General features: G+C 44.4%; 1 protein-coding gene across 1 annotated transcript; it reads left to right on the top strand.

Moving 5' to 3' along the window:
- Positions 1–10,609: 10,609 nt before the first annotated feature.
- LOC148473953 (E3 ubiquitin/ISG15 ligase TRIM25-like) lies at positions 10,610–14,983 on the top strand. The gene has a single exon (XM_088459228.1). The coding sequence runs from the start codon at positions 10,610–10,612 to the stop codon at positions 12,164–12,166; it is 1,557 nt and encodes a 518-aa protein (XP_088315354.1). The 3' UTR covers positions 12,167–14,983.
- Positions 14,984–17,517: the final 2,534 nt, after the last annotated feature.

Raw genomic sequence — 17,517 nt, 5'->3', positions numbered from 1 at the left:
ACTATTTTTGGTGTTAATCTGTTATTAGCTTAGCATGGTTTGTGGTTTATAGTTTTCTAAGGATATTCATGAGTCTGTGTTAGCATACAGTGGATGATATAATGTTATTTAATCTGTACTTTTCATCTACACTGTAGGGTACAATAGTCTGTTATCAGCATGCAGGAAAGGGATTGATTATGGAGTTTTTGTAATATTTGTAAATGATTGATGCTGGTTGATTGAGATCCTCTGGTGAGCTGTGTTAGGGCCTTCCCATGTGCTCTGTGTTAGGGCCTTCCCATGTGCTCTGTGTTAGGGCCTTCCCATGTGCTCTGTTTTAGGGCCTTCCCATGTGCTCTGTGTTAGGGCCTTCCCATGTGCTTGAACAATATCTCTGCTTGGGAGAGATAGGCTTGGTATGTGTTGTATACTCATGAATGTAATCATAGGGTGGTATCAGTTATATATTATGGAAGTTGAATTAATAACAGCTTTGAATGGTCATAAGTAATTGCCGTGTGGGTCATATAGGTATATTGTCTGCAGTTTATTAGAGATGGCTACTTCCATGTGGGGTGAACAAAGGAAATTATACCCAGTTATGGTGTTGTATGGGTCAGATAGGTATATTGTCTTTATTATAATTGTGATCATTGATGGATGTATGATTTACAGAGTTACAACTTAATGTGAGTTTTCAAATTGGAGTTTGCCTAGGGATCATGAGGCTTGCAAACAAAGGAAGAGCATGTGCTTCAGACCTTCCCCCTCCCCACGGTCTAGAGGGTACTGGATGAGGTCTGTTGTAGGATGGTATTGTTGTATATTGGAATCAGCTTGTGTTGTACATGTTGGAATATTAAATGGTGCAGTGTTTGCCTGATGTGTTGGCATATGATATCCAGCTTGCATATTTAATTAACTATGGCATTATGGGAGATTTCAATGAGGTAGCTTCATAATGGAGTTTGTTTGTAGACCATGCGGTTTGGACAATAGGGCAGGAAGCATTCCCAACCCCCCCCTCACACACAAACACACACACACACACACACACACACACACACACCATCACCAGCCATCTTGAACATGTGCTCTCAGCAGACATTGATATCTCTCTCATTGTATTTTGATATGTCTCTTTCTTTCGCTCTCTCTCTCTCTCTCTCTCTCTGTCTCATATTGCTCATTGTATTTTGAGCTTTAATAACCGTTTCATGTATATTAACTGTACCTTATGACCTAATGTTTGTACAATTTATTTGCGCTCATTATTAGATCATAGCATTGTAACATCTGTACTTTTACCTGAATAATAATCTTTAGCGCGTTGGACCGCTATTCAACTGTCTCAGTATTTCATTAATGGTATAATCAAACACAGCGCTAATTAGCGACATCTTCTGGTTTTAGAAGGTATAAGCAGGTTTTATCTTAGAGGTTTATAGGCAGGTTTTGTCTTAGAGGTTCTAGGCAGGTGAATCTTAGAGGTTTATAGGCAGGAATGTATTAAAAGGTTTATTTACAAATTCAACAACACCTAAATCCCTTTTTCCTGTTTTATCCAAGGAATCGGTGGATGAGGAGGATGAGGACGACATCTTGCCTCCGTAGAGCCAGTTTGTGCAGGGACACATTAATTGCCAGCTTGTTTTGTGGGTGCCCAAACGAACCAATCATTTCAGCCACAGTCATGTGGCAGACCCTGGTGCTGAAATGATTGGTTTGTTAAAGTGTGCATGTCCTATTTATACAACATAAGGGTGGGTGGGAGGGCCCAAGGACAGTTCCATCTTGCACCTCTTTTTTTTCTATGCAGTATGTACTGTTTGGGGCCTATTTTTTCAAACTGCCATCCTGTCTGCCACTGCAGTGTCACTCCTAGACGGGCCACGTGTTTGTGCCGCCCACTCATGTCGCTTAGCATAGTCATCCAGATACCTCAGTGCAACCTTTTGGCCATAAAAACAATATTGTGAGGTGTTAGGTGTTCAGAATAGACTGGAAATGAGTGGAAATTAAGGTTATTGAGGTTAATAATTGAATAGGAGCATAAAAACCCACAAATTCTGTCATTTTAGTTGTTTTTATGCTTTTTTTCAAAAAAATACAGATCCAAAACACAAAACCCAGAACCCAAAACATGGAAGGGTGGTTTTGGCAAAACCAATACAGATCCAAAACACGAAGAAAGATCCAGATCCAAAACCAAAACACAAAACACGAAAGTGGCCGGTGCACACCCCTACTATATATATATTTATATATATATATATATATATATATATATATATATATAGCCACCTATCCAGCCCTGTACTCTGATGTTTTCTCTTCCCAGCCCCCTTCTGCCTCACTCACACAGAGAGGTGTTGCAGCCCTCTTTTGCCTGCCTCAGCCACCCACCATATTAATCTTACCTTGTTTTGTGTGTTCCTGGCTGCTGCTCTTCAGGTGCCGTGGCTCTTCCTTCTAGTCCTTCAGTGGCGCGCGGTGACGTCATGACGTCACACGCGCTAGCAAAACTTTATTGTGCATCGGCACTGCAGACAGTCGGACAGCAGGACCAGGATCTCTCTGACTGCAGGCTCCTTTCAGTAGTGGCAGGTTGGGGAGCGGACCCCTCGGGGACCCCATATACAGTACATCATTAGCGCTGGCAGTAGCGGCGGCAGCGGGTGTAGGACTCTTTCACCTACACTGGCGGCAGCGGGCAGGAGGAGGCCGGGCCCCCCTTTTCTTTCTTAGTGTCCGGGCCCGGGACAGTAGTCCCGACGGTCCCCCCCTGATGGTGGCCCTGCTCCCAGAAGGGTCTAGCAATCTCCCTAACTGCACCTTACCCCCCCCCACATTATATATATCAGAGATATATACTTACAAATGGAATTCTCTGCATCGGTTATAAGGCACAATGATCCCTATGGCTATATGTATTTTTTTTTAAATTATCAGTGTGTTTTCATCAACAAGTAGATATTACTAATATACCAATTTACTAGGAAGCAGCCTGGTCTGACGCAAGCTTGTACACTAGGAAAGGTCTCTGCGCCAGCATGTACATAAAGTCACTTGTGGGCAACCCTGACCTAACATAGCGCAGAACTGAATAGCTCCGGGAGCTCCTTCCCGGCGCTATTCAATTCCCGTTGAATTGAATCGAGCCCATTGTATTTGTTTTTACACACCCTCAATACAGCTTCTATTTTAATTTCCCACTAGCTGAAGTACTGTACCCGGCATTGCCTGAATTAAAATTTTCAACTTACTAAGTTTTATTATGTGATCTCATTCAGATCCATCCAGTGGTAGGTCCAGAACAGGCTCCTTGGGTCAAAGTTCTGCCCAGCACACTCCAATGTGAGGTCCGACTGAGACCCCAACCACTCCATTAGGCATCCCAGACCAATTCAGTGACGTTTTCATCCAAATCCATCCAGTGGAAGACCCAGAATAGGCTCCCCGGGTCATATTTCTGCCCAGCTTCCCTGGATCAAAGTTCTGCCCGGCATACACCAATGGGAGGTTCCAACCGAGACCTGAAATCCCTAGTATGTCTTCTGGGATCCAATGTTACCACACTGTAAAGTTTTCATCCAAATTATGTGATGTCGTTCAAATCCATCCAGTGGAAGGCTGCAGATGACGCAGTAGAGGAAGCCCCAGTGTCAGCGGTGCTGCTTGGCTGCTGCATCAACAGCGGTGTCAGAGCACCCACCATAGACACAAGCAGCCCTGAAATGGCCCCAGCATCTAACAGGGAAGAACCTCTCAAAGTCAAATAATTGGATATGATCGCTTGCAATTATTATCTGACGATCTAGTCATCTATGGTCTGATAAAGAGTAAAATGGATGCCACTCTGCGTCGGCGAAATCCGATGCGCACAAAGTCAGTGTATGGGAAACAGGTTCGGTGTATATGTCTGTAACAAATAATTAAAATGCACACGGATACTGGTATGTGTTTAGGAGTGTTTTAAATGCAAAGTTAAAGACCATTGTCAGAAGCCTGACTATCTTTAGCAGTTGTATGCCTTTTTGTCCAATGCTACTGTAGTCAAGAGGAACTGACACTTACATTGCAAATAAGCAGAGGAAAACCTTTGATGTGCTATCAGACTTTGCGACTCCAGACTAGTCTGCTGGTCATCTTTGAGCAGAACAACTTCATTGTCTATGACACCATGGAATTTGGTTCAGGCAGAAATAATATCAAATAAGCCAGTTAATGGATAAAGTTTTATATATATATATATATATATATCCATGACACATACACTGATGCACATAATGCACACACATAAACATGTAAGCATCATCCTCACATACATACATATGAACATTTCCAACATCAATGCACAGACACACATGTGAATGCATATGTATATAACGGTTCCTGTTTGCAATAAGTTAATAAGAAGAGTTATAAAAGGTATTATTAATTAATAATTGTGATGTAATATGTACTTTAGTGAGAACTAAGGTTTAGAACATAGTAGACACGTCATGTCTAGTATCATACTAAATTCCTGTTTATTTGCAGACTTCCGCTCCTATCGGCAAAGAAGTCGCATCTTGTGTTCACTAGTTATGGATTATAGGGAGTTATTAGTCATAATGCCATTCTCTGTATGCAGTATCTGTAGCCAGTTTAAACTAGTTCGTCGGAGGGAAACTACACAATGCAACTGGTGGAGAACTGGGACATACCCCTGATGACACCGTATGAACTAACCAATGACCAGGAGCAAGGACCAATGCAATCATGCCAGCTTGTCTCTATTGTTTTATCTGTGACCTGTAAGTTATATATGCTACTGCTCTGGACACCATAAGGGAGTCATTTTCCCTTCTCTGATGACCGCAGATTTCAGGATTGATGGTTGAGAAACTGGATCCAGAGCGCTAGCGTATGTATCGGCTGTACCATGTATTTTACTTGCTTTTTGCGCTAATTGTTTATATCACAGCGCGTTATACTTTTTCTTGCATAATATAACTTTTTGTGCTTTGGAACCACAATTGGATTGGAAAGCAATTATTTGCTGGAGTTAACACATTTGCATTGCAGTCTGAAACTGTGAGTGAGGAATGATATGTGTGTGTATGTATGTATATGTATATATATATATATATATATATATATATGAATATGTTAAGTCCATCATAGATGGAATCTCATGCATAAACACCGCACATTACCCACAATTGAGCTGCTAACATGACGCCTAGTAGCGAATGCACAATATCCTGCATGCGAATGCTGTTTATTAGCCTCATGCGATTACATCTTTCACCATTTCACATACACACATTAATACGCACAATTGCGCTGTTAACTAATCGCATATTAGCGAATGCATAAGATCCTGTATGAAAACGCTGGTTGTTAGCTTCATGCGCACGCATCTGCCCCAAGTTAACTAGCGTCCTTATATCAAACCCCGCATACTCACACATTACATATTCACACATAAGGTTTAATAAGCTTTAAAGTATAAGATTTAAGTTGGTTCAGTTAGTTTAAATGCTGTGAAATAAAGATATTTGATAACTATGGTTTTATACATGCTAAGAGAGCCGTGTTTGGTTTTGTACTGATACGTACTCTTTCAACAAAATTCCGGTACTACTGTGTGGAGATCGCATCATGCATTCTCAACTTATGGAACGCAGAGACTACAAGCAAAAAAATGTATATTTTATGAACAACTGTTAGGATCCAGCATGGGGGTGGGAGGGCAGAGACCACCAGCTGTTAGAGGCTGGGAGAGTCTATTTGAACCAGCCTGTTAAACGCTCTGTAACAGATGCTTCTCCCCTGGGAACCAATGATATCAGCAACAAACTTCTCTATTGTCCTGTCTATTCTGGGGGGTATAAACATGTGTGCTAAAACACTGGGTCTTTAGTCTTCTTGCTGAACGCTGAGGGACGAGGGGTTTCTTGCTGATGCCTAACATCTGGACCAGAATGCGCTGCGTATGTATACTGTACTTGGGGTCTGTATAATTCCTTTGCGTCTAATTGTGTATGGATCAATAGCGTGTAACTGACTGTACTTTTTACTTGAATAATACTTTGTGCTTCAGAACCACACGTTCCAAGTCTGGAGTCTTTTATTTACTGTATGACTGCGTACGCAAATTGGCGTCATCCTTAGAGGTTTATAGGTAGGATTTTAGAAGGTACAGGCAGGGGTATATAGAGGTTCATTTCAATATCGTCACTGCTTATAGATGTGCAGGGCAGCAGAGCAGGGAGATGATTAGCCTGCCTGTCATCATGCAGGCGCTGGCTCCGCCCCCTGGACGCGTCTTGAGATGGCCGTGGGCCTCACTCCCCAGCCCCATCCTGAGATGGCAGCTGGCTCCACCCCTGGCCACAACGCAACTCCGTCTCATTGCTTGAGAGTGAGCCGGCGCCATTGTAGGTTCCCGGCCCACTCTCCTATGTGAGCGCTTTCGCCGTCCCTGCCCCTGGTCATCCACCGCACCATGCTGGGTGGCTACCGGGGGAAGTTGAACAGCCGTCGTGATCGGGCGTGGCCGTTACATGCCCGTGCGCCCCCGGTCACCGCGAGTGGCACATCAAGAGAGGCCACGAGCAGGTCAGGAGGTAAGGCCGCACTAGGCTCCCTGGAACGCCGGGTGAGCCAACGCAGCCGGCTGTAAATGGCTGCAGGGGACCCTGCAGGTAGTGCGCCGGACCCGGTACCGCAGTGAAGCAGGTGGGTATCGAGCGCACACGTTGGGGGCGCTGCATTATGCAGATAGGAAAGAGTAGGGAAAGAAGAAGAAGTACAGAGAAAGTAAGAGGGAAAGACTGAAGGTATAGTATCAAAAAAAGACTACTGAGAAAGAAAAAGACAACGACGGTGATTAACCACATACAAGCTCTGAGAAGAAGCACAATTTCCCTTGTCACAGATCAAATTCAAAGAGGCAGAGTTACAACAGTAGATTCCCCACCCCCTCTCACATAACACGCCCCCTAACCTCTCATCCTATCACTACACTCTCTCACATAACCACACCCTCTCACATAACACGCCCCCTAACCTCTCATCCTATCACCACACTCTCTCACATAACCACACCCTCTCACATAACACGCCCCCTAACCTCTCATCCTATCACTGCTGCCGACCCACTGTCAAAACAAGCACCAACACCCTTAACTTTATTAACCCCTCTATCCCTGACTAGAAGTTTATGTGCCCTCGGTTTTAGCCCAAACCTCCGTCATATTTCTCATGCAATTTACTCATAGCAGGAAACACTTGCGCAACGCTCTGCACACCAGCAATGAAGCTCACGCAGCCTGCAGCATAAACTTTAACAAGCTGAGCTTCCACCCATTTCCATGCTGGGGTCCTCTGGGGTCTCTGCAGCAGAGTATGCCTCTCACCGTCATTGCTGCTCCATCTTTCTAGCGGCCCCTACCACACCTATATTTCTTCTATGTCAAAGTTACATGAGTGAGCAAGGAAACCAAAGTTTAAGTGAAACTGTAATATTCATCATTAGCACATAGGGCCTTATTCAGAGATGGATGCTAAGCCGATGGCGGTGCAGTTGGATGATGTATTTTGTACTGCGCATGTGTCCGAGTCGCACTGTCCATGCATTGCGATGGGTTACCCATGGTGGCTGTAGTGAGCATTTGGACACAGAGTGATTGACAGTCAGTGTGCGTTAATGGGCGGTTTATGGGAGGCTAGCTAGGCGCAGGCGTGTTGCGAGCATTTTGTGGCCATGTCACAGCCAGCGCCTGCATCTTTGTACGCAGTTTCACTGGCCCCGGGGAGCAGCCATAGAGCGGCTCAGAAGTTCGATGGTCTGACCAATGATGTGTCATTGTTAGCGATGAATTAAAGGCGCAGCCGGTGGGTGTCACTGTACGAATCACAACGGCTATGGAATTAGCATGAATTCTTAGTACCATGGCCTTCAAAGACACAGGGCCTGATTAAGCCCCGTTTGCAAGCAGCCGCTCGCCCGCAGGGCGGACGAATGAGAATATGCTAATCAATGCCTTCGCCCGTAACAAAACTGATGCCCTCAATATTCTGCAATGCTCCTCCTATAGCTAGCGAGCAACAGAAGTTAGCGAATGAACCACTCGCTAAACTTTTTTTTTGTGTTTGCACTCGCAGGGTTATTTCCTTCTGCAAACGTGATGTTTCGATTGTCTATCGGTTTATCACATATGTTAAGCGAATTATGTCAATAATGTAATTAATTAACATAAGTGTTGTCCAAATGTTTTCCTTTGTTTGTTTTTTGGGGGTTAACCCATCGTTTATTTATTTTTTATTATAAAAAATAAAATGTAAAAAATTACAAACACGCTTAAAAGGTAATTGTTTAAAAACAACATTTATGCAAAAGCAGAAAATAATACTAGCTTCAGGATACTTTGCTATACTAACATGTTTCGATAAGCACCAACAGTTATTTGGTTAATTAAGCCAATTTGCTCCTACAAACGCACCGGAGCAATTGGGCATCTAATTAGCCTTGTTATTAGCAAGAAGTTTGCAGACTATTAGGTGATTGCATTGTGGGCTCCGAAATAGTAACATCACTAGTTACATCGGTTACACTAGGTGCTAACGAAAATACTATCGGTCTTGCGGGAGACCATACCCTACCACAAACTGGGCAATCATCCCGACCTGAGGCCTGCTCGCAGAGTGACGTATTACTACTTCCGCTCTTCGTTCTCTCTCGCAGCAGTTAATTTATGTACGCCCCGAAAACGGCGTGCGAATGCTGTGGCACGCCTGCGTTTTTAGACCAACTCCCCGTCACCTCCCACAAACGGCCCTTTCTCTCAATCAACTATTGGAAGTCACTTCCTGCTCGCAGTCCGTACGAGCGAACAAATATCTGTTCGCAAAGACTCAGTCGCGCATAATGGTGCATATGCATGCGCAATTGCAGAACATCGGCCAGGAACGAGCGAGCAGCTGCTTGCGAACGGGTCTGAATCAGTCCAACAGTTGCAACGGGATTATCGTCCACCTCTGAATCGTCCACCTCTGAATCAGGCCCCCAATTACATAGACTGTCTCCTGATGGATGCTGGGAAAATCAGGTGCTGCGCTTCTACATCACCCAAATTATTTCTTCTCCAATTAATTAGTAAGAAGAATATTCATTAATAGCATTTATATATACAGATGTGTCCTTTTACATCCATGCTGATCACGCTAAAAACATGCGCACGCATCGCGCCATGTGATTACCCGCAGCAGCATATGCTATGGTACGCTATGGCGCTCTGTGATCGCACCGTGCAATCCAATGGAGTCACAGGGGGCGAACGCAGTGCACGTATCCGCTCGCAGGCGCACGGTTCGAGCCATGCATGGCGCGATTTTCTGCGTACACAGCAAAGATGCAAGAGGACGGAATGGGATTGTTTTACCGGCAGCTGTTTAGCCGCCGGTTCAAATCTTGACAGGGAGAGCCCGGCAGGACAGAATGCCGACAATCTAACCCTCCCCTCCATAACCCGCCTTTAGGGGTGCCTAACCCTAACCTCCCCCCATTAGTGCCTAATCCCCCCTCCCCGCTCTCTAATCCTAACCCTCCCAGGGGGTGCCTAACAATATTGTCCCCCCAGTGCCTAACCCTAACCCCCCCTAGCCTAACCCTAACCTTCCCGGGAGGTGCCTAACCCTAAGTCCCCCACCGGGGTGCCCTAAACCTAACCCTCCCTCCCCACGGCTAAGTAGAATGGGTGCCCGTACTTACGTTGATCGGGCCGCAGGTCATATAGCTAAATCTCCAAGAGGACATATCTGTACCTGGCTTCCATCACCTTTGGAACTATTATAAGTATTTTAGGGGTGGATATACTGTATAGAAATATGGTACATACTAGGGGGCCTATTCATCATTACATCATTATCATTAGTGACAATTATGTTTTAAACTCGCTACAAGTTTAAAAAAATATTTTTGAGGCATTCATCATGCCTCATTCATCATACCTCCCTAACAAAAGTATCACTTCCGAACAGCTGCTGTTTTTGCGGAGTCAGCTTTTTGGAAAAGTGATACTTCACCTGCAGCTGAGGTATCCATAAGGATTTCCTCACACTGTGCCGGCACCCCATGGCCACTGGTGTCACACACCCCATGGCCACTGGTGTCAGTCCGAGGTCCTCTTCCACCCCTCCGCTGGCAGCAGTTGTTCACATACATATCGATATACTATGGATATATCGCCCATTAAGTGTAATATATCTTTTGGTGTGTACCCCAGCTTTAGTACGAATACTCTTAAGCTCCGTACACACGGAGCAATTTTAATGCACGATTTGAACGATAACGATATCGTTCATATCGTTACCATTCAAATCAATCATCTTTTGCTCCCTACAAGCCTGCCAATGACCAGCGATGCACGGGCACATATGGATGATAGCGATATCGATCATCCAGCACACCAGGGAGGGGGCAGGACAATCAGCCAGCGATTATCGTATCGCTGGCTGATTGCTCTGTGTGTACGGAGCATTAGTGACAAACTCAGCCTCGCCCTGTGTAAATATGAAACACACCCACTGGTATCTGAGTGCCAGAGACTTTCATTTCCCTCTTCTGCTGCCAGCGATGGCGTCTGCTGATCTGAGACAGGAGCTGAACTGTTCAATCTGCCTGAGCATTTATACAGATCCTGTAACCCTGAGATGTGGCCACAACTTCTGCCGGGTCTGTATTGATCGTGTGCTGGATACACAGGAGGGGTCTGGAGTTTATAGATGTCCTGAATGCAAAGCAGAGTGTCAGGAGCGTCCTGCACTGATACGGAACATTGCTCTGTGTAACATAATGGGGAGTTTCCTGTCTACCCGACCAGAACAGGAGGAGACTGGGATCTTCTGCACTTACTGTATTCACTCTCCTGTACCTGCTGTTAAATCCTGTCTGCAGTGTGAGGCTTCTCTGTGTGATAATCACCTGAGAGTACACAGCAAGTCAGCAGAACACGTCTTATGTGATCCCACCACCTCTCTGGGGAACAGGAAATGCTCCGTCCATAAGAAGCTGCTGGAGTATTACTGCACTGAGGACGCTGCCTGTATCTGTGTGTCCTGTTGTCTGATTGGGGGACCCAAACGACATCAGGTGGAGTCGCTGGATGAGGCCTCTGAGAAGGAGAAGCTGAGAAATGTTCTGCAGAAATTGACCACAAAGAGAGAGGAGGCTGAGAAAAGAGTCCAGAGTCTGCAGGAGCGCTGGAGAGATCAGGGAAAAGCAGCTGGTGTAACAGAGACAGTCACTGTCCTGTTTAGAGACATCAGGAGACAGCTGGAAGACCTGGACAAGAGAGTCCTGAGTGAGATCTCCAGGCAGGAACAGCGCGTTTTACTCTCAGTCTCTGATCTGATCCAGCAGCTGGAAATAAAGAAGGACGAGCTGTCCAGGAAGATGCGTCACATTGAGGAGCTGTGTAACATGTCTGACCCAGTGACTGTCTTACAGGAACCAGACACAGGTGACTTGTGTGATACTGAGGACACAGAGAGACATGACAACCAGGTCCATGGTGCAGGAGATCTGGATGTGGGTCTCATCTTAGGGGCATTACACACAGTATCTGATATAATAACAAGTATAAATACAGGGGGCTATGTGCAGGAAGCTACAGACCTATTACTGGATGGAAGCACAGCTGGTGATAAGATATATATATCATGTGACCTGAAAACTGCATCCACGTGTCCAATGCAGAATCGTCTAATGTCAGCAAATAGATTTCAGTATAATCAGGTAATAAGCACCAGGGGATTCTCCTCAGGGCGACATTACTGGGAAGTGGATGTCAGTAAATCAGAGCAGTGGATGGTGGGGATGTGTTTTCCCAGTGTAGCCAGGTTAGGAGGTTGGGCACACATTGGAAGTAATAAGTCCTGGTGTGTGTATAGGAATGATAATCAGCACTCAGTGAGACATGACATTACAGGGATCCAGTTACCTGACAATATCCCCTGTGACAGAGTGAGGGTATACCTGGATTATGAGGCAGGACAGATATCCTTTTATTCTCTGTCTGACCCCATCAGACACTTACACACCTACATTGCCATCCTCACTGAGCCCCTACATGCTGCATTAGGTGTATGGAAAGGCTGTATAACTATATCTGGGAGAGTCAACACCTGTTAGAAGTGATCAAAATAAATCAGCAAATAAACTGGGGAGGGGGCTGATTTAGGATTGGTTAACATTGGCCAGCTCTGTCAGCACCTTCCAATTTGTGCTGCTGCTTGCAGACTGCTTTCCTCTCTGTCAGTGTCTCTAACCCTGGTGCCCGGGCAAGTAACCGATTAGGGAGTCACTGATGTTACTGTGCAGCTCCCCACCCCCAATTACTTGCACCAAGTCGCTCCTGGGAAGCTCTGGCTCATACACACATAACGATATGCTCCATGTGCAATACTGTTAAGTGTTTGGTGTTGTTTGCTCTGGCTCTCCCGTGAATAGGACATTGGGCATACACACTGAATGTTATCGTTCAGTGACGTCACCCTCCCTCATCCCTGAACTTGCAGTTCCTGTCGATATTGTCAGGTTGCCCTGCAAGGTCAGGCAATGAAAGACATAGTTAATGATTTGCGGGAGTGCGCATCGTTAACGATATTGTTCATACACACTGGATGATATTGAACGCTATTAATGATAACAATATCGTTATCGTCCATATCGTTCAATTTATTGTCTAGTGTGTATGAGCCTTAGACATGCGGGCACTAGCAAAACATGACATGAGGAGGTAGCCTGGCCTGTTCCTGCTGCAGTACCATAACGTCACTTATGTGTCTGTGTAACTGGGGGAAACACAGCATTCACTCATAGAATATAGTACAATCATGTATATATGTTATTCCTGTGTGTGCCATGTACATATATGTTATTCCTGAGTGGGTCATGTACATATGTTATTCCTCTGTGTGTATGCCATGTATATGTTATTCCTGTGTGTGTGTGCCATGCATATATATTATTCCTGAGTGTGCCATGCATATATGTTATTCCTGAGTGTGCCATGCATATATGTTATTCCTGTGTGTGCCATGCATATATGTTATTCCTGTGTGTGCCATGTATATATGTTATTACTCTGTGTGTGCCATGTATATATGTTATTCCTGTGTGTGTGTACCATGCATATATGTTATTCCTGAGTGCGCCATGCATATATCTTATTCCTCTGTGTGTGTGCCATGTATATATGTTATTCCTGTGTGTGGCATGCATATATGTTATTCCTGTGTGTGTGCCATGTATATATGTTATTCCTGTGTGTGTGTGCCATGCATATATGTTATTCCTGAGTGTGCCATGCATATATGTTATTCCTCTGTGTGTGTGCCATGTATATATGTTATTCCTGTGTGTGATTCATGCATATATGTTATTCCTGTGTGTGGCATGCATATATGTTATTCCTGTGTGTGCCATGTATATATGTTATTCCTGTGTGTGTGTGCCATGCATATATGTTATTCCTGAGTGTGCCATGCATATATGTTATTCCTCTGTGTGTGTGCCATGTATATATGTTATTCCTGTGTGTGATTCATGCATATATGTTATTCCTGTGTGTGGCATGCATATATGTTATTCCTGTGTGTGCCATGTATATATGTTATTCCTGTGTGTGGCATGTATATATGTTATTCCTCTGTGTGCCATGCATATATATGTTATTCCTGTGTGTGCCATGCATATATGTTATTCCCGTGTGTGTGCCATGCATACATATTATTCCCGTGTGTGTGCCATGCATACATGTTATTCCTGTGTGTGTGCCATGCATATGTTATTCCCGTGTGTGTGCCATGCATATATGTTATTCCCGTGTGTGCCATGTACATAATGTATGTCATTCTTGTGTGTACAACCTTGTGTATTATAAATTATAATAATCCTAAAGGCTGTACTTCATACTTGCCTACCCTCCCGACTCGCTCCCGGCCCCCCCGGAAAGGCAGGCAACCCCCACCATGGTTATAAGAGAATCCCCCATTGGGGGAGGGCGGTGACGCGATTCGTGCCGAATTGCTTCAGTTTGGCCCCGCACCATGCTTCACAATGCCAGTAATCCAAAGCCAAAATTATGCTGTCATGTGGCCACAGCAATACCCAACCCCCCCCACACACACACACACACACACACACACACCGCTCCGTCGCCATTCGGGACATGCACCCTTGCTTTGCCGATCTGGCTGTCCCCTCCTGGTAGGGGCAGCCACAATGTTGGCAATCCTGCTGTACTTTTTGTAAACAAAAAAATATATATATACAACTTTGATGACATTAATATAGTAGTAACAATATCATTTTTATATTACAATTGCTAAAGGGTGTACTTTTCTCCATAAAAATGCATTTTATTATTAAATCAATATATTAAGGGACATTTCTTAACATACTGTAGTAAGCGTATAGACAATTAATAAAAATAGTGTTTTGTAAAAACACAAACCTTAGGCCAGGCTCCCAGTGTAAAAACACAAACCTTAGGCCAGGCTCCCAGTGTAAAAACACAAACCTTAGGCCAGGCTCCCAGTGTAAAAACACAAACCTTAGGCCAGGCTCCCAGTGTAAAAACACAAACCTTAGGCCAGGCTCCCAGTGGTTTTACGTAAGCAAGTTTTTTTTTTTAATAAATAAAAAAAATTAACGGAGCGCTGAAGTAAACGTGACGATCTATAAACCCCAAGACTGGGGCAGGTTGTGTGTAAAATGTCATTTACACTGTGGTGACAGACTGATCAGACTATACTGTAGCTGTGTGTAGGCGGAGCTTAGGTGTGTCATAGGTCTGGGAGGCGGAGACCTCTCACTTATGTGACGTTGTTGTTAGGGCAATCGGCCCATGCAGGAACATGCGTTAAGCTGAGCGGGTGCACTGATTATGTGGCCGTTCTTTATTCCGCCACCATGCTATTTTATTTCAATAATAAAGATAACCAATTTCACTCCACCCATGTCTCATGTTCTTATTTATATTTATATATATCGTATTTTAATAATGTTTATGTTTAATGGTTACTCAATATGCATTTGGAGCAGAAGCTGTCATCAGCCGCTAGGCCATCTGCAGTATATCACTAGGGCAAATCTGTGAGTAAAAATGCCTGTCACATACATGTTACATACATGTCACATACAGCTAACATTGGGAGCTCCCTCATGGCTTCCTAACGTTTTACCAATGATAACCATACATGGATAGAACAAGATAACAAAATTAATTGGCTGGTAAATGCTAGTAACACTGGTAGTGGCTATAGTGACTGAAGAAACAATGATTTCTAATGTCACCCATTTTTTACATTGACAATAATACACAGTAATGCTAAGCTGGTGGTAATTCTCCAAAGGCGGTCACTGCATTCATTTGAGCACCTCCAACTATATTGAAAAGTAGGCTGCTATGGTAAGTAGGGATAGCCATCGACCATCGATGATTCATAATCAGCGATGGTTTATGGCCCATGTCAAATGCTTTTGCCATCGATGGGGGAGAAGCAGATGGTTTCCCTCCATCGATGTCTAAGAATAACCAAATATATATTTCTTTTATTGTTACAAGGTGCCAGAACTCAGAGCATAGCTCCACCCCCGGCACCCATGAAGCCCTGCCCCCAGGTTCTGATTGGCTCACAGGCCAGTCAGTCACAAAACAGGGATGACCATTGGTTGGTGAAACCATGGGTGGTCATCCATTGAATAGTTTGTAGCCAATGATGGCTACTTGATATTTTGCCAATGATGGTAATCATTATTGGTGACACCGCCAATGGCCATCCCTAATGGTAAGCTGCAGTCAGTGGTGCGCTTGCTCCTATTGGCTGTGATGTATGCAGGGGAGTGAATGGGGCGTGGTCTCTATAAAGCTCCACCTACTGGGAATTGTTGTTTAAGACTGTTCCTTACATAGTACAAGTGCAACTGGACCACATCTACCAGCATGTCTTATTGCTTACCTGTAATAACTTTCTGTTTGTCAGAATCAGAATATAGAATTACTATTATTTTCTTACTGGTATAAAAGTGCTCATTATACAATGCTCCGCCATTACACCACCCCCTTATATAACCACCCTTGCTTATCACTGTTCTGAGCAAAGGAGCTTTACAATGTATTAATGACATTATAACTCGCCCTCACTATGGGGCTTATTTATCAATTATCAGGTTTTATATAGGGATGTGCAGGTTTGGTTTCCTAGAAACCGAGCCCACCCGAAATTCTGGTTTCCGAGTGCCGGATCGGGGTTTTCCCACCTGGCTCAGATTCTAAACCAAGGTAAAACGTCATCTTACCGGCGTCAGATATTGCGTGTTTTGGTTTTGACATAAGTACCTCCCGCGGTGATTCGGCGCCATTCACAACAGATGCCGGATGGAGAGCACACTGCTATGGCAGCATTATATTCTGTTATTAGTACAGCGACTGCTCACATCCCAGAGCTCCTCCAGGCCATACAGGGCAGGAATATATTATTTTACTGGTGCACACATGGTACTGGTTACATCCCCTTCAGTATTTGTACCCTGACATCATCAGTTACTGTCCAACATCATTCCCTACTATCCACCTGGGCATAGAGGGGGAATATAAACTTATGGCGAGTCAAAAGTATGTATTCTTTTGGTAGACTTTATGGGCCTGGAACCGCACTTTCGCCCTCACTCCACGTCACTTCCAGGTACAAATACTGAAGGGGATCTATACACTACCGTGCACACATACAGCCCCAGAGCTCCTGCTAATGTACAGGCAGCATTCATTGGCATTAACCTTTCATTGGTGCACTGCAGTCACACTGTAACGTAACTGCCCACAGTGCAGCCCAGAGCGCCTAGTCCTAATACAGAGGCAGCATTAACCCTTGGTGCATGCTGGTAACCATTTTTTGTCACTGACTGCAGTGCAGCCCAGAGCTCCTAATACAGAAGAGCAGCATTAACCCTTTATTGGTGCTTTCAAAAGTTTGTGGTGTGTGCCACCATTACTACTGTATAATATAAGGGCAGTGCTTCGCTGCAGTGTGTAAAAAAATAAATAGAAAAAAGAAATAATAATATAAGCGCTGTGTGAATCAATATGGAGCACGATCAGTTGAGGGAAGAGCAGGAGCAGCAACCAAGTACTAGTGCTATGACTGCTGCCAGTCATGATGATCGTGATGTTATAGTACTTCAACATTTACTAAAGCCAGTGTTCAAGAGCATAGAGGGTTTAAGAAAGGGCGCCTGGAATCAAAACAATACTTTACAATGTTAAAAAAAAAATCACCTCTCGTACAGGGAAAATTTACTGCCAAAAACATAAAATTGCCAAAATTCCATATACCACACGCGGTGGCAAGGAAAGGCTCAGGCCTTGGCCTTTGTTTGAGATTGGTGGTTTTAGAACTGCTGTCAGTCAGGCATCGTCTTCTGTAACCTCACACGATGATTCAACACCTGGTCACTCGGGGGTATATTTACTAAAGTGC

The sequence above is a fragment of the Taudactylus pleione genome, unplaced genomic scaffold (assembly GCF_031769625.1).
Source record: "Taudactylus pleione unplaced genomic scaffold, aTauple2 ptg000903l, whole genome shotgun sequence".
NCBI classification, from domain to species: Eukaryota; Metazoa; Chordata; class Amphibia; order Anura; family Myobatrachidae; genus Taudactylus; species Taudactylus pleione.
Note: the sequence above shows the minus strand (reverse complement) of the source record. Positions and strands in the feature narration are given on the sequence as shown.

Excerpts from the sequence above, each read along its gene's own strand:
- LOC148473953 (XM_088459228.1), top strand. The coding sequence starts at position 10,610 with ATGGCGTCTGCTGATCTGAGACAGGAGCTGAACTGTTCAATCTGCCTG.